The sequence below is a fragment of the Calonectris borealis genome, chromosome 6 (genome assembly GCF_964195595.1).
Source record: "Calonectris borealis chromosome 6, bCalBor7.hap1.2, whole genome shotgun sequence".
Lineage (NCBI taxonomy): Eukaryota > Metazoa > Chordata > Aves > Procellariiformes > Procellariidae > Calonectris > Calonectris borealis.
The window spans coordinates 39,081,154-39,105,380 of NC_134317.1; the positions used below are offsets into that span (position 1 = coordinate 39,081,154).

Genomic DNA, 24,227 nt, shown 5'->3' on the forward strand with positions numbered 1-24,227 from the left:
TGCATACACACTTATTTTGCATTCCATTAGTAAGTTTTGATCTCCTTGGTGAATTTCAGACAAACTTGACAAACACTGAGATGGCTCAAAGATACTAAGTTTACCAGTTTTGTGAAAATAATCTGGTCAGATAGTGGAGAGAAGCTTCATTATTGTCCCTGGCAAAGGGATGACTGAAATCCGAACTCAACCTCTGGGACATGAGAGCATGGGAACAACCTCCTGACACAAATTCATTTGTGTCCCTCCTCCCCTCATTTCTTGTTCCCTTGTTTTTTTCCTAGCGAGGTGCAGAAGTGCATTTGGTTCCATGGGACCATGATTTCACCAGCATGGAGTATGATGGGCTCATAATTTCTGGAGGTCCAGGGGATCCCATGAAGGCCCAGGAGGTGATTCAGAATGTCAGAAAGGTACAGTGTAATAGCCACAGGCTGATTATTCTTGTTTATTTGCTTTTTTTCGAAGTGCCTGAAATCTAAACAGTTGGTTGTACTAACATGTTACGGACCAAATGTCGTTCAGTCATTTCGGACTGGTAACGGGTCTGAGCCTTCACGTCCCACTGCCCTTCTGCGACACCTGCACTGTTCTGCAGCACAGTTGGAGAAGTCACAGTGCAAACTGTTGCCATTCACAATAGGTCTCCCTCCAACCCTGATGGAGTAGCGGTATTAAACACCAGCTAGACAGGCTGGCAGCAAGTCTTGTGGCTTTTTTTTTTTTTTAAATTGGTTGGAAACAGAAGTGCTGAGGTATTAACAGGCAGACTCCTGTTCTTACTTCTGCCGTCAGAGTGGTTCCAAAGAATGTTTATCAATATGGTGATAGGCACTTTATATACATAAATAATAGTCATATTGGTCCACTGGGAGTTGTCTCCAGACCAGTAGTTACAATAAGGCTATACAGACCTTGTGAACAATACATAGTAAACATGATTACCACGATTACCTTACCGGTGCCTTAAAGTACGTCTTTCAGGACCTCTGTGACCTTATGAAAGAACAGCCCTGATTTCACAGTGCTCCCATTTGAAATAATGCCACACACTAAATGGCTGTAATGCAGAGTGTCATTGCTTATTCCCCTCGAGCAGACCAAGACATCAAGCTGTGCTCTGAGGCTTCCCTCTGAAGCAGAAGGGAAGAGGAAACTTTCCTTTATAGGCTGTTGCCACCCTTGCATTCAGCTTTTTCCCAAATCTGTATGGCTGCTGTGAGGGAACTAGCATGGTTTATGCTGGAATTGCTGAACAGAGACACTGCAGTATCTCCTGAAAACCCTTTTGTTTTAGGTCCTGGAGAGCAATCGCCCAGAGCCCTTGTTTGGAATTAGTATGGGGAATCTAATCACTGGAATAGCAGCCGGAGCTACTTCCTACAAGATGCAGATGGCCAACAGGTACGGCTTCCCAGGGCCCAGATAGACCAGCTCAGCACTGCAAAAGGCTACAGAGCAACAGTGCTTTGCATCTGAACTGCCTTAACGGGAGCTAGCATGTCAGTAACATTACTTCTTCATTCCAGCCATTCTCCTTGCCTTTAGTTTAAACTGCCATGTCATGCGTTACTTTTTTTGAGGGTATTTTGAAAGTATTTGATGTAATTGATCCCCATCAAACTGAAGGATAGCAAAGTTTCTCTAGGATTTATCATTTTGAGAATGGCTGCCAGCGTTGAACAGCTACTATTGAGCTGCTATGTATAGCCCCGCAGTTATCAGCTCTTCCTAATCAGGGCGTTTGGACACATCTGGCACTTCCGTCCCCTGTTCTCTGATCGTTTCTCTTTCAGAGGACAGAACCAGCCCGTCCTGAATGCAGTGAATGGACAGGCTGTCATCACTGCTCAGAACCACGGTTATGCCATCGACAGCTCTACCCTCCCACCTGGCTGGAAACCTCTCTTTGTGAATGCCAATGATCAAACAAATGAGGTGAGCACCTGCTTTCCAGATACCTGCACATAGCAGCCTCTAGTGAGCAAAGGCTCTCTCTCGCTTTATTTCACCTCCTGGAAGCTTGCTGTCAGATTACACTTAGTTATCAGGACTAAACTTGGTGATCTGACCATCTACTTTACTTGGGGCCCTGCCTTACAAGCCAAAAGGGGGTGAGCCGTGACCGCTCCATACTAGCCCAAAGTGTAGGATGGCAACAGTGACCTTATCATTTCCCTTGAGCAGCTGCCTTATTAACTCCTGTGATTTCCCTACCATTAGTGGTGCTCACTCAGTTACTGTTGTCGTAGGGCTTGTGCCGCAGGTGTGCTAGCCTGTGTCACTCTTTTATTGTGTTGGTTCTGTGTTGCCCGGCACAGAAAAGGAATATTACTGCAGTCTTATTTGGTCTGTTATTGTAAATAGAATTCCAAGGATTAAAGTCATGAGGGAGAGAGGCAGTTGCCTCTAGAGAACAACTTACAGGATCTAAGGTAGAGGTCCAATGTCAAGTGACATCCATGTAGGGAAAAAAAAAATTTAATAATGCCTGGCCTCTGGAGGTTCACAGCTGAACAGGGAAAAGCATAGGAAGGAAAACAATATCCCATAGCTTAGTTTTGACAAGGTCAGACAGACATTGAGATAGGTCTCAGGCTTTGTAATTGCCCATTTTAAATCTTGTCCATTAGGCCCAGTGTTGTGCAAGTCAGTGAAGTCTTGTTATTTATCAGAAAATCATTGAAAAGAAGGTATTTTCAAAAGCAATTTCCCCCATGAGAATATGCCTCTCCGTTGTTTTGTATAAATGCCCCACATCAAGTCTGGCAGATTGAACGGTGCTGTTCTGGCATATCCTGGCTACACTTTGCAGGACCGAGGAGCAGTAATTTCCAGCTGATGGTTTTAGAATAAGTTTTGTTTGTCAGTTGCTGTTTTCTTTATCCTTACAGATGTATCTAAACAGAGACAAATGTTACCAAACAAGGTATGAATACAAAAAATTTACAGCTGTTTGGTTCAATTTTTGAAATGAGTTTGGTTTAGCTGTGTTGACAAACGGAACCCTTTCATCCCCAGGCCTTTCATGTTTGCTTTAGCCGAAGGTTGGAGACAAGTGTGTTGATGCTTTTGCATAAAGCAGGTGATAACGTTGGATGTGAGTCTTCTGGATCTAGAAGCATGATGTTCTTTTATGTGAGCTAAAGGACCATTTCTGTGAGCCCCAAAGCAGCATCAGTCTCCTAAACCTTCACAGATTGAGAGGGACAAGGAGCAATGTTGTTTTAGCGTGGGATGCACAAACAGGAGCAGGGTTGGATGTGCTCTCATGTGCAGTCTGTTGCATTCCTCTGTTTGAAAAAGAAAAAACATCTCTTGTGGCTGACCCGACCCATCACAGCTGGACAGGGCCAACACAGGTTTCCAAATACTGACAAGCCATGGAGTGAATATTTTTAAAAGGTATTTGTGTGTAACTAGAAGTAACATGAGCATTCAGGGAAAATGTGACAGACTGATGACATCCTTCACTCTGAGGGCAGAAACTCATACCATAATGGATCAGCTATGGTCAGTAGCTCATCTCTCATCCCTGTCCTATCCCAGCATCCTACCCTGCAGCCCTGGATGGCACTGTTGCTCTACAGGAGTTGTTGGGACTCCTTTGCCCATTCCTAAGGGAAGCAGGTTGTATCATCAGAACTATTTTTTCCCGGGTTCCCTCTTGAGGGACTTCCCTACTTCCATCTGGAATCGGGGGCTGTAAGCAATGGCAGATACAGGATGGTCTCCCAGTGGACCACGCTGCTTGGTGCTATCAGGCCACGCAAATAAGAAGTCTGTTTTTCCTGGCTGCAACTGAAACTACAAGCACTATCTCCAAACTCAGTTTAGGTCCTTCGTAGCTATTGTTTATCCAGAGAAGTGGTCCCACTTCATCACAGGCCTGAAAACGACCTAGGGCAGAGATCATGTGCAAGGCCCTGTGTCAGTATTTGAAGTGAGTTACGGAAGTAAAGAGCGTGACCCAAATCCATCTCTCCTGTAACAGAACCAGCCAGATCAGGATGGTAAAGCCTTTCATTCGGTAACAGCCTTGTCCAAGGTGATCTTTTCTTGCCATGTATGTTTTTCTTCTCTGCCTAGTCCAGGATTACCTCTGGAGGGAGGCTAGCCTATCTGCTCTGTTAAGTGCTTACAACTTGGTCGTGTTTGCTGTTGTAGTGGAAGTGATGTCTCCCCTCTGCTTCTCGTCCACGCACAGCTCAGTGGGTTATACAGGCATTGGAGTGTTAGCAGAAGAGCAAGAGGCTCAATGACTCCTCAGATAAGACACTGTTTGAAGACTGGGAGTGAAACGGGTGTAAATTTGGCAGCCCCTAGAAACATCCCAGTCCTTTGGCCTTCAATGCTTACAGGGGTAAGGTGTGACTTTCTGTTCTCTTGCCTTCTTGCAAGGAGGTGTCCAAGACGATTGTTTTTATTCTTGCAGGGGATTATGCATGAGACCAGACCGATTTTCACAGCACAGTTCTACCCAGACGCAAATCCTGGGCCAAGAGACACAGAGGTATTGTATGAGAGTTGATCTGGGCTTGCTTTCAGATGGCCTAGGGAGTGCAGATATGTATCTGGTACAATGACAAGTTATTATGTTGGTGATGGCCCTAAATCTTGGTTTTGGAAACGTCAGGGTCCTAACAGAGGGCCCAGTCATGCATAGGCTTGTGTCTGCTTAGCTTGATCCGCAGCTAATTACGATCAGCAGCAAGGCATCTATTGACTTCTGTGTGCTTTGGTTCAATGATTCCATTCATATGATGTGTATGCTTTGAGTCCTGGTGGGATTATTTGTGTGTTGGAAGTTACTGAAGTGCTTAAGCCTTTGCAGGATCAGGCTCAAATCTCTTGTACCTGGGGTGATTGCAAAAGGAAAAGGATTTTATCTTAACAGAAAAAAACACTAACCAGATGCTTCGTAATAAAATCATTAACTTTCTAATACATTTTAGTTCCACTTTCAAATTTTATAATTACTGTAGAGTTATGTAAATGGATTCACACTTCTTCACTCTGGTTCTCCTAAGTGAAATGAAATTTTAATCCCCCATCTGTGACTTTGCACGAATTCTATAACAACCGGTTGCGTAGTCACAGAGTATGACTAAGCAGCAACAGCGGATGTGGAAGGCAGAGGAGGCATGTCTGAACATAAATAAACTATTTAGCATTTCTTGAGAGAGGAAGATGGAAGAATACATAGAAGTGCTTATTTTAATCTTAATTTGATGATGTTGATTAAACCTGCAAGTAAATCTCTTGTGATATCAAGAAGTTTCCTAGCAATCTGATTGACTAGTGAATCCCAGAGAACTGAAAACAACTCTCAGCTGTGTCTCTTCCAAGTCTATGACTCCCACTGCTGGGATGGGTTTGATAAGGTAGTGCCTATCCTGCTAGGCTTGCAGGACCCATCCATACTCCTTCCATAGGTGATTCCCAGCAGCCAGCTTCAGGGGCCATGTGGACAGAAGCTCTGCAAGTGTGGGGTCAGGTGGGGAGCCTGTCCCACTGCGTGCCAGTGGTGGTCAGTCTGCCTCCCCTGCCTGGCCTGGCTGGAGAGGACTTTTCTCACAGCTGCTCTGGGATCTCCTCTGGACGGACAACACTGATTCAGCACAACTGATGTTTAGATATACCTGTTCAGATCCCCGCTTTGTAGCAGGCTCCATTCCAGATGGTTCCCTTGAGCTAGTTAAGTGTATGGTCTTCTGTATTTTAGTTTTTAATGCATGCTCATTCATTACACTGCCAGCCATATACAAACAGAGCATACAGATGTGATTGATAGCTGTTTTCTTCCTGGTATGACCTCACTTTCTTGAATGCAGCTTTGTCAGGTATGTCAAAGTTGTTAAATAAATTCCAAATAATGATCCTCTCTTCTCTGATGGTGTACATCTACCTTCTGAAGACAGCAGAGCAGAGTTGATAGCTTGAGCTCACCAATGGCCTGTTTTTTCCTTCTTTGCTTGGTATTTATTTAGTTCCACTGTGGCAATTAAATACATGTGCTTATTTTTCCTAGTTCCTGTTTGATTCATTTATTTCACTGGTTAAGAGAGGGAAAGGCACTACCATTTCCTCAGTCCTTCCCAAAGCTGGAGCGACAGCTTCCAGAGTGGAGGTCAGTGCGCAGATACTCATTATTCATGCCTGTCAGTGAGGCGAGGAGCTTGTTAATTCCTGCTGAACCCACGGCACAAAATGGCGCAAAAAGCTGACCATGGAAGTCAAAGGAGGCTTCCCTTACAAAAGGCCTGTCAGCTGCCTGTCTCACAGTCATCAGACGTCTCTTGTGTTATTAACTTCCTTTTCTTTGAGAAAGTTTTAAGATCTGATGTTTCATGTATTTTTCTTTGTAGTTCTCCCAAGAAAGGTACTTTCATAGCAGTGCGTGAGGTGCCCTGGGATAATCCGGCCATGAGATTTTGTGCCAGCAGCATAATGTTGATGTTCTGTTGCTTAGCAAATAAATCTGAAATTCCTAGCGTGAGCTGAATTTCATACAGTTTTGCTCTCTGAGAAGGCAGCTGGACTTTGTGGGCAGCCAAAGTGAGGCATGGTTGTCTATAAGCGCATGATACAATTAACATGTTTATTGTACGCCCTATGCATAAGTCATGTGTTTCTCTAACCAGAGATATATGGGAGAAGTCCAGTAGAAATATTCTTAGAAGTAAAACTGCAATGGCTTTGGAGGTGACTTTTCTTCTTTTCAGAACTTACGTTTTGTAATTTGAGGCTGTTCAGTGCTGCACGGTCTCTGTTCGTTTCAACATCCACTACCATGGGACTGATTTTTTCATGCTGTTTGACACTTCTAGGTCTCCAAAGTTCTCATTCTGGGATCCGGGGGTCTGTCGATCGGTCAGGCAGGGGAATTCGATTACTCTGGATCCCAGGCTGTGAAAGCCATGAAGGTGAGAGGATACTCTGAAAATACTAACCTCCTGTAATTTACTTTCCCTTCTCCAGCTAACTCTGATCATCCAACTGTAGTATCACTGGGGCAGGAAAGCTGGTGAGAATAAATGACTGTAGGGGAATTTAGACATTTTTTGTTTGTGAATTTGTTGGTTGAGTGATGTGAGTTAACCACTCAGAATTGCCTTCTGAAGAGAGACATTTTCGAGGTTTCCATTGCAGTCTTCAGGCAGTTTGTTATTTATGATGTGTGACTGGTCACTCCAGGCTTGTCATGTTGAATGGAAATGAAGAGGAGGAATATGGTCAGCTACACTTGAGCTGAAATTACTGAAATTTTTGTGGTATGCCAACACACTGCAAGGTAGACAAATCGTAACATCAGCTGAAGGATTGGCTGCTGTCAAGACTGTTATGCAAAAGATTTTGAACCCCTTATTAAGGGGTCTGAATGGTATTTATTTTAAATGGGATGAACTTTTCAAAGTTCATACATACCAAGTTTTGTTTCCAGAATAGATTCATAATCTTGAAAGGAATGAATGAAAAGTCATTCCTTTGGATGAATTTTGTCCGGTAAACTTACTACTCGGTTTCTGATGTTCCCTTTCTGAAGCTTGGAGAGCTGTATTATTCTGAAGCAAACGAAAATGCATGTGTACCTCTGTACGTGCCTGAGAAATGCATGCATTTAAAACGATGCTTCTGCTGAAGCATCTTGCGTAGCGTGCTCACATGGTGGGTTTTGGGGTCTAATTTGCTCTGGCTGTTTCATGCTGCAGAAGCGCAAAGCACCTAGAAGGGGTGTTAGGGGAAATGCTCATGCTAGGAGGAGGTGTAGAAGCATAGCAGTATTCCTGTGATGGCGTTATTACTGGTAATGCAATAGTTACCTGGGCCCCCTAGTTCGTGTCTAACCTCACGTGAAGAAGGAAGAGAGCTTGTAGAGGTCCGTTTGACAGATTCAGAGCCGATGTAGCAGCTGCCTTCAGATGGGGTGATGATTGTGAGCAGCTCTGGGGCTGTTCTGACGTCAGGGCCGTTCTATTCCTGTGCTGATCCTGGAGTCAGGGAAGGAAAAAAATCAATTACAGTAACCTTAAATATAATCTGGGGTTGCCCTGGGTTGTTCCCAGTGTTATAACACATCTTGTATTGTATATGCTTTGCTTGTGTCTTGTATTGCTATTGCTGGCTACTCACTCGAAGTGGCCACGTCATCAAGAAAACAAGAACAAGTTCGGAGTGGAGGATCCCAGAGTTGGTGAGTGTGGATAATGACCTGAGTTGGAAAGGAGGCATCTTTCTCCCTTTTTTTTCTCCTTCGTCCTTCAAACTCAGCTTCAGTTTCTGGAAGAAAGTGGGGTTTTTTTGTGATAAATCTCCCTGGCTTGACCTCCCACAGTGCCCTTTCCCGTCTCGTGGCCACCAGCCAGCTGCTCTGATCTGCAGGCTAATCAGCCATTCCAGCGGCAGTGCTTGCACTTCCTGACCCTGCCTCTGGCAGAGTGATTTACAGTTGCATGCAGGAGAGAAGGCGGTTGGTCAGTGGCTGCCAGGTGAAAGCTGCAGAGCATGGGTGGGAGAGAACAGGGACAATTAACAGGAGACAAGAGAGATTTCTTCCCCTCCCCCTTTTCTTTTTTTTTCACTGTTTGCACATTGTTTGTTTGTAGAAGTTTATTGCCTTACAAGAAGTTGATGGAGGTTAGAATGAGTTCCCATAAAAATAAGGCTACAGCCTTTGCAATTCCCAGTCCACCTTTTCAACAAAGCAGTAATACATTGTTCTTTATCTGCTTGTGGCTGACGTGTTTTTAAGTTTGGCCACATTCTGGTCTCATCATTATTAGCAAAACTTGGTTGGCTTCCTCGTTGGCTTCATTACACACTAATATTTCAAGAGCGAGGAGAGTTGATCTGCCCAGCTCTGACTCAGACTTTTCTATTATTGAGCAAACTGTAGTGAATTTCTGTCTGTAGCCCATTGGTATAGCACGAAACAGATAAACTTTATTATCACTCTATCTTAATTTCTCATCTGTGACAGAGAAAAAACAGTGTGAAGTTTTGGCTAACCTTTGTCTTGCATATAGAGGCAGAGTTTGTCTTTTAGTTTGTGCAATATCAAACAGAAGGCAGACATGATTATGCTGGAGTTTGTTCCTGTCTCCCCTATGTTACTCCTAAATGTGTTAAACAATTTCAACCAAATTTCTGAATCAGGTGGGAATCTCCATTCCCTCAAGATTTACAAACAGGCAGAGACACAAAAGTGAAGAATTGGCATTAGCTCAGCCTGGTACAAGATACCAGAAATCCCTAATGGGAAAGTGCATACGGAACCAAGCTTTCTAAATTCTGGTGTTGGTGAATTGCTTGTCAAATGCCATCTCTCCTTGCTGCTGCTCCTGTTAGCTCTTTTTCCAAATATGCCTTGTTTTAATGCAGATTTTCATTTTTCAGGAAGAAAATGTGAAAATTGTCCTCATGAATCCCAATATTGCTTCAGTGCAGACCAATGAGACTGGCTTAAAGCAGGCTGATGCTGTCTACTTCCTCCCCATCACTCCACAGTTTGTGACAGAGGTCATCAAGGCGGAGCATCCCGATGGATTAATTCTGGGCATGGGTGGCCAGACTGCTCTCAACTGTGGTGAGTACGATACAGGCACCTTGGCAGGCAAGCTCATGGTTTTCACCATGTGTTCAGCAGACTATTTGTGCAGACACGCAAGACCCATGTGCCTCATACATTGCCCAGGTTACTAAGGGATACAGGCAGAGGTACTGACCATGGGGGAGTGAGTAATTGCTAAGCTGTGAATACAACATCTAATTGCTGGTTTTCATGCTTAAAAGTAATTCATATATCCTCTTTGCAGCTTAAGTCTTAGTTATCATAGTTGAATTGAGGATATTGAGACCACCTTGAGGCAGAGATCAAAAGGAAAACTTAGCTTCATTTAGCTTCTTGCAGCAATATCCAACCATGTCGCAGATGATGGCCAAGCGGTAACTTTACTAATAGTCCCAGTTTTCACAGATTTTAGCACAGAAACTTTCATGTTATGGTTCTGAGTTCTAATACTGATGAAGAATAATAAAATTAGCTGTTGATGAGACCAGGCAAGTTGTCAGCTGGTCAGATATCTTCTGAATACTTTCTCCTCTATCTACCATCAGTCCTCAAAATTGTGGCTTTGTTTGCTCTGCAGGAGTGGAACTCTTCAAGCAAGGAGTCCTGCAAGAGTATGGTGTGAAGGTCCTAGGTACATCAGTTGAATCCATCATGGCTACAGAGGATAGAAAGCTTTTTTGCGATAAACTGACTGAACTAAATGAAAAGATTGCTCCTAGCATTGCAGTGGAATCGGTAAATCAGACAATTTTGAAGATGCGATTACTATTACTGTTGCCCATTTGCGTTATTAAAAAAAAAAAATTTCGAGTTTTGTTGAGTGAAAGCTGAATACAACTGTGGATACTGTAGCTTGTACACTTTCATCAGCACTCCACAGTGGTTGATGCTGATTCACCCTGATTTAAAATGAGTGAAAATGCAGTTAAGCACTTGGGAAGCCTAAGCTAATTTACCAATTGACAAGAAAAATAAATTAGGTTGGGGTGACTTCTGTGCTGCAGCACAAAAATATATAACATTTCAGTGGCTACCTTTTTTTTTTTAAAAAAAAAAAAAAAGATCTTACACAAGCCATTTAGACTTAGGTTTTCAGGTCCTCAAAATCAGCAGTACTGAAATCCTTCCTGAGGATGGGAGTGTGGAAATTAAAAATTGCTTCAGTGGGAAGGCCTGTTTGAGTTTGGAGGAAACCAAACACGTCTTAAACCAGGATGTCTGTTGGAGGGGTTATTTCATGCTAAAGTCTGTGAAGACAGACCAGGTAAGGACATTGTCCATGGCAAGTCAGCAAGGAAGTCTACACATAACTAAGGACAGAAGTCACCTCCTTGAGTCCGTGTTCCAGTTTTCTGCTGTTTGCAGAACAAAGCAATGTTACAAAGCCGACTTTTATTCTTTTCATTTTATCTTTAGACAGCTTAGTGCTTTACTGATGGGGTTTCCAGTTAACTGTGTAACTGGAGTTGAAGACTTTATTCATCTTAATTGTTACCATATATCTGAAATGTGTTCCCCTCTCCTTTAAGATTGAAGATGCTCTGAAGGCAGCTGAAAAGATTAGCTACCCAGTCATGATACGTTCTGCTTATGCCCTTGGTGGTCTGGGGTCAGGCATATGTCCTGATAAGGAAAGTTTGCTGGACCTTGGTACAAAGGTACGTCTGCAATTGCAAGCTCTGGGAATAGAGTCTGGACATCTGATTTTTTTAGATATTCTTCTAATAGTCACAGACTCTGGAATTGTACATACCCTACCTTTCATTTTATCTGTAAAATATTATCTTGATTCCTTCTGATGCTCTCTTTTCATAATTCCTGCTGACTAGGGTAATGAAAATGGTTAAATGACAGATCTGTTAAATTCATGAGAAACAAGTCATAATTTGAGCAAGTGTTTCAGCAATTTTGGTCTGAAAAGAAACATACTGGACTATATTCACCTACTTTCAGGAGTAAATGGCACATGAAAGATGTCAAGGAAGTTGAAACATTCGAAATGCTGAGTGATAATGTAGTCTCAGGGACAGAAGAGCTGGGAGGCTTGGGCCTCTTCTGTGTTTCTGTCTAAAGACAGTATTTTTTCTAGGTCAAAAGCTCATGTAGAGATTTAACAGGATGACACTTCATAATTTGACATCCACCAGCTGTCTCTGGCTATGAAGAGACAGCTCTTTTTCTGTAGGAAGCCTGGGATTGTTTTTTATACCTTTGCTGTTAAAAGTAAACAGATAATCAGGGAAAACAAAACAAAAGCTTTTTTCCTTGGCAAAAATGCAGAATTTTAGGAAATAAATCTCTACCAATTGGTGTCTCAAATTCTTGGTTTTGTCTTTTCCTGATTTGCTGAAACTCTTAATCTTTCATTGTATCTCTAGAAAGAAATACTAGAGAAGGCAATAGACAGTAACACGGGAGCAGCGTAGATTGTTTTACAAGTGTGGTTAGGTGTGCCTGCAACATCACCACAAATTCAGTGCCTGCTTAGGCTGGGTGTGAAGTGCCACTCCTCAAACTATTTTTTCCTTTTTTTTTTTTTTTTTTTTTTTTTTTTGCGCGCGAGTTTGGCAACCGAGCTAAGAGCAACATTTGAATAACAGCTTGAGCTAACTACAGAGGGGACCAGACTGAAGACTGATTCATGGGCAGCATTAAACCAAGAAGCTTTGCTAAAGGATGGATTGATAATGTGCCTGTTACTTTCTAGGATTTTAAGCGAGAATTGATTAATGTTTTCTATCTGCTAATATTAAGGCCATTTATTCACTTAGATTATACTCATTTACCAACAAACTGTATTTTTCATTTTTGCCTCTTGTGCTGAGGAGTGCTTTCAAGATTAGTTTAAGAATAAATCACGAATCTTGCTTCTGGTTAGTATGCCAATGATAAGCAGCATTATTAGTGCTATTAATTACATAGTGTTTGCTGGCACCCACGCTCCCCATCACTTAGTCATTTAGCTTTCTGCAGAGTTCTCCTATTGAAGTCCGTGGGGCTGCCCACATACATAAACAAAAGCATGCGTCTGTTGAATGATTGAAGCCTTAGATATTTTTATATTCCTATTTGTTATTTCTATGCCATTGCAAGCTCACATGCCCTGCCTTTTTTTCCCATCAGATCACATAAATATTTTCTGTGCCTTTCAAATGAAGCTAATGCAAAAATTTTTTTTTAAAAAGAGAAATATAAAGTGCTTGTCATCAGTGCTATGAACTTTGCTTATGTTCATCTTTCAATTTTTGTGTTGGTCTGGGATGTCTGGAGATAAGCCACAGAAGTCTTAAATATGGAACATGTTCTAATAAGGTTTTCTTTTTTACTGTTCGTTTTCCCTAACATATTCCCAGGCATTTGCAATGACTAACCAAATTCTGGTGGAAAAGTCAGTTGTTGGCTGGAAGGAGATAGAGTATGAAGTTGTGAGAGATGCTGCTGATAACTGTATTGCTGTCTGCAATATGGAAAACATTGATGCTATGGGAGTCCACACAGGTAGGCTTGGGCACAGGGTGGCTCACTGGAAATGGCTCGTTAACTTTATTATGCAGTGCCCTTCTGCCTGCTGTTATTGACATAGTTTTGTGATTGATGAAGGGGGCTCTAGAAATACTCTTCAGCTCTTGGATACAGCCAGTTAGGGTGCGAAACAGATATTGTTAGGCTAAACCTACCTCTATGATCCCATTTTCCATAAGATTGCCTGGCCTTTCCAGCTCTGGGCCTATAGCTACCTGTGCTTTTCATCAAATGTGCCTCCACAGGTCTGAATGTCTGTGGTAACTTCATTACTAGCACTAGGTTAGCAAAGAAAGTGACCTGTGTGGCTAGAATTTACTGCTACTGAACTGCTTCTCATTTTCCTTCTCTGCTACCTTGTGACAAACAGGGGATTCTGTTGTAGTGGCTCCAAGCCAGACACTCACTAATGAGGAATTTCAGATGCTGAGGGATCGTGCCATCAAAGTTGTCCGACATTTGGGCATCGTGGGAGAGTGTAATATCCAGTTTGCCCTGCATCCAACTTCCCTGGAGTACTACATCATTGAAGTTAATGCCAGACTCTCGAGAAGTTCAGCTTTGGCCTCCAAGGCAACAGGGTAAGATTATTTAAATAAACCAAAATACTACAGAACAAACGGATAAACAAAAACTGAGGGGAGAAGAACAGAAAGAGAGAATTATGATAAGGGACATGGATCAGTGTATTACTTAAATACATGAGTGACAGCTGCAAGGAAGAAGAGTTTCTGCATCTGCTCTCCATGCAGTTAAGACAAGGAGGCGCAGGCTTAATTTGCAGCAAAGAAGGCTGAAGTTGGCCGTTAGGGAGAACTCTGGAGCAGTCAGGTCATTAAGGTGCAGATTTCTGCATGGGAAGCTTCTAAGAACAGTTCTTGTCAGCATCTGCTAGGATTGACCCTTGGAGAGTCGGTCCTGCTGGGAGATGGAAGAAGGGGTTAGTGACCCCTCCAGGTCCATTCCAGCCTGCCGATGCTGATGCTACAAATGGAAAAACTCCCAGGATGTGTGGGGGGGGAGCCTGATAGCAGTCCTTACAAAGCATATCCACTGTATCCATATATTGCCTGCAAATCATCTCTGGGACCCAGAGGATGCCGTTATTAATGAGCTGTCTGTCAGATTGATGCAAATGGTATTGCTAGCTGCCTTTGTTTTGTTGGCTAATCTTAAACTAATCAAGACAAGGATGGTCAGAGCAGGCTGTTTAAAAATTGGCTTCTTAATTGCACTTTGCAGATGCTGTTGAGAGGCACAAATTAATCTCCAATTTGCAGTTCTCAACAACTCTTGTGGCTGTTGAAGTGCCATAGCAAACTGGAGATAAGCCATGATGTTGGACAGTGGGCGTTTGTTTTCTTTTTGGATGACAGACTTGCAGCAAAACATATCTGTTTATGTGGTCTCACTGTGGGTGTGACAGATACTTAAAATGGTGGCTTTGCAGAATAATAAAGCAAGTCGCAGATCTAGGCAGGTAGCTCTACAGTGTGTTAGGGTGGGAAGCTGGACGGAACCTGCTGTGCTTGAGCACAGTGACCTTCCGTTGTGTTGAGGAGGGAAAATCACCTCACTTCTGTTTAATTTGATCCACTCCTGAGATTTGCAAAAGCAAAGTACTTCCCACTCTACCATTCTCTACCTCTCCTCTGTGGCAGGTATCCATTAGCATTCATTGCTGCCAAAATCGCCTTGGGGATCCCCTTGCCAGAAATCAAGAACGTGGTAACAGGAAAAACCTCTGCCTGCTTTGAGCCCAGCCTGGATTATGTTGTTACGAAGATACCCCGCTGGGATTTGGACCGTTTTCAGCATACGTCCAACCGGATTGGGAGCTCCATGAAGAGCGTGGGAGAGGTGAGTGCAAGACTCTCTCCTTCCCTTCTGTTGCACCACTTGGGAAAGTCATTCCTCTTTCTTGGAAACCCTCAGAATTTCTATCTTCAGGGACCTAATGGCTTTTGAAGTTATTTATTCAGCTCAAATGACTTTTATCCAGTACTATAATTAATTGAAATGAGTTAGGACCGTGTAATCTTGGATATCACAGTGTGGATTCATAAATGGTTTGACTCCTAAGGGAAGAGACCACTTTGGATCACCTGAGGTTGACTTCATTCTTAACACTCACTACAGGACGCTCAGAGTTATTTTTTGTTTGGGGTTCTGCAGTGGTGGTTAATTACAGTATAACTTCAAAAGCTGTAGTCTGTTAAGATTTTCAGTGATGCCGATGAGCCACAGCTCTCAGTTGTTCCCATAGTTATTTGTCCTCTCTGTTAAAACCATATGCCAAATTTCAGCCTATTTCTGCTCTTGAAATCCAAACACAACCTGTAATCTTGCTCTGAAGTTTTGATTTCTGTTAGTGATTAAGTCTGTTATATCTTGAACATGACAGTGTGACTTTTAAACCCTGATTTTAAGGTGTCTGGGACAATCACAGCATTTTCAGATCATGTTTTAAGAGGAGAGAAATGAACAAAAATGGGTAAATTACCCACTTAATTAATTACATATTAGCTACCAAAGCAAAAGAATTGTGTATTTTTTCAACTGCCTTTTTTCCTAATGCTTTTCAAGTAGCTATTTTATTAAATTATTTTGACACGCGAGACCTTCCTAACATCAATTCTACCTTGCTCAGGCAACAAGCCTTCATCACAACTGGAAGGATTATTTAGAACTTGATTTTCCAGTGGCAGTTTTGGCTTTTAATGGCAATAAGTGTTGGGTTGTTTTGTTTTTTTTTTCAGTGAGTTGATGCTTACTGATATTAACCCTCTCTGCTTAGGGGTTTTTGGACTGTTCTGTAGAGCTGGGGTTCCTAAATACAGTTGCCTAAATACATTTGCAGGAGGAAGTATCAAGTCCTTCCAGTGGTCATATATCTCAAAAGCAGAACTTCGTGAACCCCCTGTCCTTCTCAAGGCAGGGTTGCTGAGTAAAGGGAGGGGGAGGTATAGGAAGAGTCAGTGCTCCAACTGTGCAGGTCTGTGACTGCTGGGGGGTGACTGAAACGGGGATGGAGGACCTTAAGAGATGCAGTTTGCAGCTGCTGGAGGTACTCGGCAAAAAGGTTAGTCTCCAGGACCTGGGAGTAGGAGAGGGTGTCTTTGAAGCAAAGAGCTTCTTGCCGCTGTGTCTTTGTTAGTATGGCACAGTTGTCTCCCTAGGCCTGAACTTGAGGCCAGATCGCAGCACCTACCGCGTTTTTATTAATTGAACAGTCTGGCCTGGCCTGGTTTTTCCTGAGCTCTGGTGTGCTGGGCAGTGAGCCTGGAGCTGCGAGGAAAGAGGAAAACAATGTTATTTTTTTCTTTTGACATTTTCCAACATTGTGCTTGAGAAGATTTTTATGCTGTTAGGGTTTCACTGCACTGGGAAATAAAAATGTAGAAATTTGAGAAAGGACTCTGTTACCTCACAGATTTCCACAGAGAAAGGCTTGTTTTCGTATTAGATGTGGTGTCAAGATTGAAGGAGGGAAACCCCAGCGCAGCTATGCCAAGGAGGGGTAATGCTTTAAGAGAGCCCTCACAGGGGAGAGTCACTGTTAAATGTAATTTGAAGGAAGAGGAGCAGATTTCTTATGAACCTTAAAATTCCCACTGTGAGTTTCTATCTCTAACAGGTTGTTAAACAGGAATATCCTTCTATATTACTACACCCATGCTGCTGCATAATGCTTCCCTCTACTAAAGTGCTTCAAAGCAGTTTACAGCAGAGAGCAGCGGCTTCCTGTATTTTACAGATAGGGAGACAAAAGCAGAAAGGAGTCACTTGTCTGAAACTCCCTGTTGATAATATTGGCAGAGTCAGGCCTAGAAGTGAGACTCCCAAGGCTTAGTCAGCTGCACCTGTCTTAAAGCCAGCAGGACTATCTTAGGGAGGAGGTCCAAAGGCTGTATTCTTTCTGTATGTCTTTTCTTCATGGTTTAAATTTGCACTCCTCTGTTATTCAGGGAATAGCTGGGCAGCAGCTCACCATAGCTAATGTGGAAGTGCTCTCTGTTACAGGTCATGGCTATTGGACGCACTTTTGAAGAGAGCTTCCAAAAGGCCCTCAGAATGTGCCACCCCTCTGTAGATGGCTTCACTTCACATCTGCCTATGAATAAAGCCTGGCCAGCCATTGTAAATCTCCAGAAGGAACTCTCTGAGCCGTCCAGCACTCGGATATATGCAATAGCCAAGGTAACAAAAGATAGAAAGCCCTTGACCTATGTCCCTTGAATTGTAGCTACTAGATTGGGACAACTGAGGTGACAGAGGTTGAGTATTCTTCACCCCCTTGCATCCCTCTGTCAAGCACACTGGGACCATCTTGTGTAGGATCCTGGCTGTTGAAATACAGATATTCTCTATCGCATGTAATTTCCTCTGCAGAACATGATAGCTTGGTGCGTATATGACTTTAACTTTTCCTGCTGACATCTGTATTTTCCTGCATCTTCTATATTCAGGTAACGTGTTTGCCTTTTGGTACAATCTTAGCCAATGCTCATTGCATTCAGCAGCAGCTGCATTCCTGTGTCCTGGCACCTCAGTTTGTAGCTGAGTGTTGGTGGAGACCTGGATCACTTTCCTTTGCTTGTTCCTATAGTACAGTTGTTTGCTAAATATTGGCTAATGTTCAGCCCTCATTTACACTAGTAAGTGTCAGTCAAAGTTGACTAGTTTTGCAGATTACCATTGATTTATAGGAAGGGAGGAAGGAAAAAATGAAGATCCTTTTGAGAACTGAAACAAAGGATGATAAAGAATGGCAAGCTGCAGTCTGTGAGAGCACTGTCTTTTTGCAATTGTTGCATTGATAGGGGCTTGAAACTAAAAAAAAATTAAAACTCTATGTTAAATTTAGCATACAGGAAATACCCTGTTCTTTGAAATAGGCTGAGCTTCCCTTAGCATTTTTTTAATCCCTCTCCTGTTACACCAGGCAAATCACTTCATCTTTCAAGGTGGCTGGGTAATGGGGGGTGTTACTGTAAGGGGAGCTAGGTGTGAAATTATTTCTTCCTTCAGCTCCATGGTGCTTGCCTGTGTATATCACATGGTAAATGTGGGGTTAGTTACTTTACAAGGTAGGTGCAATTTCAGACTTTGGTTTTGCTGCAGCTAACTTGTCCATCTGTCCATACCCTCTATGAAGAGGAGGACAGCTCTCTTTTTATAGCTCATACTTACCTGTTTGGTTTTTTTTAAGATTGCAAATCTTCCTGGCAGGGAACACCCAGTTACTATTTTTTGTGCCCCTGACTTTGTGTGGTGGAGTCTTTAAACCCTTTGTGCTCATGTGAAGATACATCTCCTTACATCCTCCACATGAGTGTGGGGAGCTGAGATTGTGCTGTATTTCTAAAAAGGTTTTCATATGGCTGTTCCTCTTACAAATGGCCTGAACGAAAAGCACAAGGTGTTCTATAAATGTGTGGCTTGTCCAGCTGTAGACTCTCGCTTTTCAAGCTGGGGAAATGCATGTCTTCGTTAAGGTAAAACATCCTTCAGCAGCTGTGCTTGGTCTTTATTATAGCTTTTTCTTGTGACCGAGAGAAAAGTCTTGCTTCTTGTCTCTCTGAGTGGCTCAGAGAGCTTTTATGAAAGGTTAATCTTAGCCCCATGTTAACACAGGGGATCTGGGGAGATGAAGGTGAGTTTGGGTCCCACTGAACACCCTGGGTGTTCCCAGCTGGTGGCATTTTCACTGGGAGCTGTCAAAAAAAGCAAGATCAAAGTCTTAATCCCTCCCTATAAAGAGCTGCCTCTGCCTGACACAGTGCACTAATTCATCCCTGTTAATAACTGAGGCAAGCAATATCAGTAAGAGGTACTTCTGGCAGCTGGGGCTGCCTGCCTGGAAATCCCTTTCCAGCTTGCTGACATTTAAAAGCCAACAGTTAGACCCCGTTAGGCGTCAGCTGTGTTTGGAACAGGATGGAGCTTTGTTGTATGTCTTCTTCCCCCCAGGCCCCACTAGTCAGCTCTCCAAGGCTTTTTACTTTTTTTCTCTCCTTTGTCTGTTGGGTGATGAAAACAGTAACTGTTCAGGTGAAAGGGAAGGGAGTTCAGCTGCCATTCAGAGCTATTGCTGTTGTAATGGGAATCCTGTTGTAATACAAAAGAAGGCACGAGGAGAGACGCTGAAATAGATGAGACTTGTTCCTTGGCCAGAGTGGCCGAGTGCTGCAAGGATGTAACTGCCTGATGAGCCGGGTTGCTCAGGTTGTATCAGATCTTTTCTGGGCCCTCTTATTGTATAGGAGTGGCCTCAGAAGACTTACGCCTCATACCAGTATTATACTGAGAAATGTTTGAGAAGCCCAGCCTTGTTATTGCCAGTGCTCAGGGACCATGTGATGGCCCCAGGCTTCTCTTTGCAGGCGTTGGAAGAGCAGTGGCTGTTGGGTGCCAAGCGCTAGTTGAAGGTTCAGTGTGTAAGTGACTCTAAAGGAGCAAAGTGTGCGTTAGAGATTTTCACTGCTGCTTGTGAGCAAGCAGGCTATTCAAGTCAGCAGCTCATTACCTCTCAGGACAAGAGAGTAATTGTGAGAGGGAGACCCGGGCAAGCTGCCGGGGAATCCTTTGGAAAAGGTAGAAGGTGGTGTCAGTATTTTGCAGTGCCCGATTGGAGCTGTTACCCATCCCTTGTCCGCGCGGGTGGTGCCTTCTCGGAGCACAGCACTGAAGTGACCTGTGCATTTCTCTCAGCTGGCATAAAGTCTCCACACCACAGTGCTGAAGCATGCGGTGACGGTACAGCGTTGTAGCTTGATAACTCGGAGGAATAATGCTGGGGTGCAGTGGGCCAAGCTCACTCCTGGATTAATGCTGGAGTTTTCTTCAGTGGCATTGCTCTGGCTTTGTTCCAGGGATGCTGCCCTGCAAGAAAACAATTAAGCGTGGTAACAGATTAATGAGCCTGATTACTTCAGCTCAGCAAAGATACCGTGCTGGTATTATCATTATGGTTGATTATAGTTGTTTCATCAGGAGAGTTGTAACTGTACACCACTGGTGAGACCCAAGAAATATCAGTGATAGAAGATACAACTGCAATGTATCAAGATACAGCTTCCCGCAATACAATTGTACTTGAGGGGCTCTCTAGCGTATTCTTCTGAGGTTTGGGTTTTTTTTTTTAATGCTGCAGTGTCCTGTAAAACATTGTCATTTGAATAATAACTCTGTGGGGTTCCTTTTTACCCCATGGTTGCAAATAGTTTGATGAAAATAAAATAAAAGAAATAAATAGCTCCAGCAAGATAATGCAGGGAAATTTTAATGATCTTGACATTAGCTTGAGATACAGAGAGAGAAGCCTGAGTTACGCTGTAGCTGCAGTGTGTCACCCAGGACTGGACTTTCCCTTGCTTCAGGGGTATTTCAAGGCCGTATGTTTTGATTCAGCCTTGTATTTCAAAGGTAAATCAAGATCTATGCTCCAAAGCAAAAAGTTTCTCCACAGCTGAGAAGCTGGACCTTGCTGTTTAACATTTGCAGCTGGGAGGTTGGCAGCGGGTCTGAGATTTAGGCAACTTGAGTGGTAAGGGGTGCAGGTGGAGGAGTCAGCAGTGCAGGCTGAATATGCCTTGCATATATGTAGTTAAGACACATACTTGGTGGCTGCAAGCCTTGTTGCCATCAGTTTAAGTTTGGCTGCTGGCTCTGTGAAAAGCAAATTCTCTCTCTCTTGCTTAAACAGAAGCCAACTTTTGGTACCATGCATGGTGCAGAAGTGGCTGGTGCCTCCCTACACTGCTTGAGGGGCACATTTTCTGTTGCTGTGGGAGACAGGATCCTGGGGTAGATGAACCTTTGATTCGTCCAGCTTAGTCTGCGGTACTTTTTATGTCTTTATGCTATATAGTTGCTGCTACGTATTTACAGACTAAATCTGTATTTGCGAAGCATGTATTAAAGGGGCTGTTTGGTGCTGTCCCGTTTTTGGCAGGCCTTGGATAACGAAGTCCCCGTGGATGTCATTCACAAACTCACAGCCATTGACAAATGGTTCCTGTATAAGATGCGCAGCATTGTGAACATGGAGAAGGTCCTGAAGGAAGCAAACAGGTAAGAAAAACCAACAGCCTTGCCCTAGGACACAACGGTCCTTCTGGGGATCCTTCTGCTGGGAAACCTGTGGTAAGCACTGAGCACAGATGCAGTCAATGCTGAGAAGTTTATTTCAGTGCTTGCAGTAAGCAGTGTTGTCTTAAAACCCAGTTCACTGCCTCACCCGGACAGAGGAAATTTCTGAGAATGCTCTTTTTGGCAAAAACGTCCTTGAGTGCTTAGGCATCTTGGCTATTCTCAGGGATTGTGGAAGTTCCAGTTTATTCTGGAAAATCCTCACCGTATCTCTGAGGCTAAGGCTGGGAATGTGGATGGCCTGCACCGAGTAACAGCAGGCTGCGCTCGTGTACCTAGGGCAGAGTTAGCCTTCAAACACAGGACTTGTCCTGGCTTACACCTGAGGGTCAAACACACTGCATTTTTTTCCAGCCTGGCCAATTGATTTTTAAGCTTTTCTGCCTTGCTGTGATCATGCAATATGTGTTGCTTTCGTACTGCACTTTCAAACATCTATAATTCCAGACATATTTGAATATAAATCTTCTTCTTTCTTCAAGAAAAATGACCATATAAAACTAAGCAGGAAAGATAGCAGTAAATTAAAGCGCTGGGCTGTATTTCAGTTCCAGCCTCTTGCTGACTTGAGCTTTCCCTTCATGGTTTACGAGGTTGGGAGAACCTCCTTGCTGAGTTATTGGCTGCGTGTTGGCCGACTTTTCTGCTTCGGGCACCCGTTGTGTTAACCACGTGTCACCACTGGATGGCACTGGGAGCGCACCGAAGCCAGTCCATCACTAAGGTGCTGGTTAGTTCATCTGCTGTGATTTCTGCTTCTTTGACCAGCTGCACGGTTTTAATTGAGCAGCTCTTGCTCTCCCTTGCCCCCACGAATAAGCTGGATCTGGAGCTAAACAAAAATAAATGTGGAGGGAGACGTTGAAGAGCAGGAGTAGCTTGATTATTTACAGAAATCTGTTGTTTGGCTGCACAAGTTTCTGCCCTCTAACATCCGTGTCATGTTGCATTTGTCTCGAGTGCCTTAAATATATATGTGCAGCTCCTCAAGAAGAAAAACAATATATCCAGGATTTCCTCACCGTTGGAGTGGCACGCTCTGGAATGATGCACTTGGGACCCCAGAGGCTGACCCCATCCTCAGCTGGTATAAATCCAGCATCACTCCACAGAGGCTAATCCTTCCGAACTGTCCTACATCACTGAGGTTGCTTTCCCTTTCTCTGTGGCGGGTGGCAGGCAATAGTACTGCTAGTAGTGTGATCAGTAGCTGGTGCCATCCCACACAGTTTTTCATCCTTCTGGTGACTAGGCAGCAGACTGTATAGCCGGCCTGCTACAGCAAGCCCTTTTGCGGTATCCAACCTTGCATTTGTATCATACGCAACCAATGTTGTGTCCCTTGTAAGTGGATTAATGCAATTCAACTCAGATTGCAGGTGGTATAAATTAACTTAGTCTCATTCACTTACCAGTGCAGATTTTCACTCTGGTATCCTTGCTCAAACCTTCCCAAGGAAACTCTCTTACCTCACAGCCTGCGTTGGAGGGAGGGGATGGACTGTCCGGCTGCATTATATTGAAGGCACGTTGGCACAAAGGCAAAGAGCTGGGGAAAACCACTGCTGACCTGAACTAAGAGACTAGTCCAGTGAGCCACGTCGGGAAACAGATCTCTGGAATAGCCGAGGGAAAGTTAATTGAGTGATGCAAATGAGACTTGGCACACATGTGCTCTTCCTGCAGCCAGCTGTTTCCAGACCCTGGCATGCCTGGCACGAGTTTTACCTGTGCTACAGGATTATTTCCAATTAAAAAGAATGGGCTGTGATACCACCGTTGCTTTAAACCTTTCTCTTGTTGAAATGTGGTTACCAGAACCAGAAGTAGTTGCCTTGTTCCCAGGCACTGTTGCTGGTCACAACGTGTGGTCAAATCCATCCCTTCCTTTTTGTCTCTGGATTGGTTTGGAGGTTCTTTGCAGTGAGGTTTTGGAAGCAGCTGGAGTAACATCTCTGCCAAGAGTCTTGATTCGGGCCCTGCAGAGCTGTCGTAGAGACTGGTAACAAGGAGGTGGTCTCTGCCAAGAGGAAATTCAGAGCTAGAACAAGTGGATATGGCAGACAGATGGGGAGGGGGGGTCAGAGGCAGGTGGAGGCCTTTGTGAGCAGTTCAGCAAGCAGCATTCACACATCGCCTGCTGCCTTGCATCCTCGCCCCGTGGAGCGATTCAGAGGTGAGCAGAAGGCCTCACCGATTTATGCAGGGAATCTGTTTCCATGCATGAAAGGTTGGGTGGGATAATGTTATGGCGGGAAAAACCTTTCTGACTTATAAATGTTTGTCCGTTCTCAGTGGTGTACAGGCAAGGCCAGCCATTTGCAGAGACGGTAGAGACTGGGAAGGGCACTCTCTGCCCCGTTTACGTTTGTCCCAGCGAACTTTCCAAAGGAGATTGGACCTGGTGCTGGTGAGACTGTATAGCCTTTTTGTCATGCTGCAGCAATGTTTCCATTTGACTCTGCCTCTGGGCCCTCCAAGATGGAGAAAGAGTTGTTTCAGGTTATGTGATTTGGCTGCAGAAAAGCAAATGGCCTGAGTTGAATTGGGAAAAGAAAGCCATTCTGAGAGTACTTGCAAGAATATCCAGTAATATCACACACGTCAAACACGTGCCACTGCTGTTTCTCCTGTGACCTATATATTTTTCATTTTAAGTGGAAACTTACATTGTGGTTTTTTTGTTGTTTTTTGACTGATGACCTTCATACCTTCAGTAATGTAATCTTAACTATAACCTTCCCCATCATACACACGTACACACACAAACAAAACCACTTATGCATGCACATACGGAAAGAGCAAGCACCATCCCATGCTGTCAGTCCAGGAATAGGTGATGGTGTATGGAGCAGTGGCAGAGCAATAGGATATGCTGTTATCAGGAAATTCGTTCCCTAGATTTGGCCTCGCCTGTCCCGTGAGAGAAAATGGAGGGGAAGGGCCCTGGAGTGACCCCACTGGCTGCTCGTCACTGACA

At 43.7% G+C, this 24,227-nt stretch overlaps 1 protein-coding gene across 1 annotated transcript in view; it reads left to right on the top strand.

Annotated features, from left to right (window-relative positions):
• CPS1 (carbamoyl-phosphate synthase 1) overlaps positions 1-24,227 on the top strand; it is a 116,561-nt gene that overhangs the window by 43,978 nt on the left and 48,356 nt on the right. The window contains exons 12-25 of the mRNA XM_075153733.1: positions 285-413; positions 1,298-1,404; positions 1,797-1,938; positions 4,436-4,513; positions 6,032-6,130; positions 6,831-6,926; positions 9,397-9,586; positions 10,149-10,306; positions 11,101-11,229; positions 12,925-13,069; positions 13,464-13,674; positions 14,755-14,953; positions 17,117-17,293; positions 21,051-21,169. Of these exons, the coding sequence (XP_075009834.1) occupies positions 285-413; positions 1,298-1,404; positions 1,797-1,938; positions 4,436-4,513; positions 6,032-6,130; positions 6,831-6,926; positions 9,397-9,586; positions 10,149-10,306; positions 11,101-11,229; positions 12,925-13,069; positions 13,464-13,674; positions 14,755-14,953; positions 17,117-17,293; positions 21,051-21,169 (1,979 nt within the window). The remainder of the gene's footprint in view (positions 1-284; positions 414-1,297; positions 1,405-1,796; positions 1,939-4,435; positions 4,514-6,031; positions 6,131-6,830; positions 6,927-9,396; positions 9,587-10,148; positions 10,307-11,100; positions 11,230-12,924; positions 13,070-13,463; positions 13,675-14,754; positions 14,954-17,116; positions 17,294-21,050; positions 21,170-24,227) is intronic.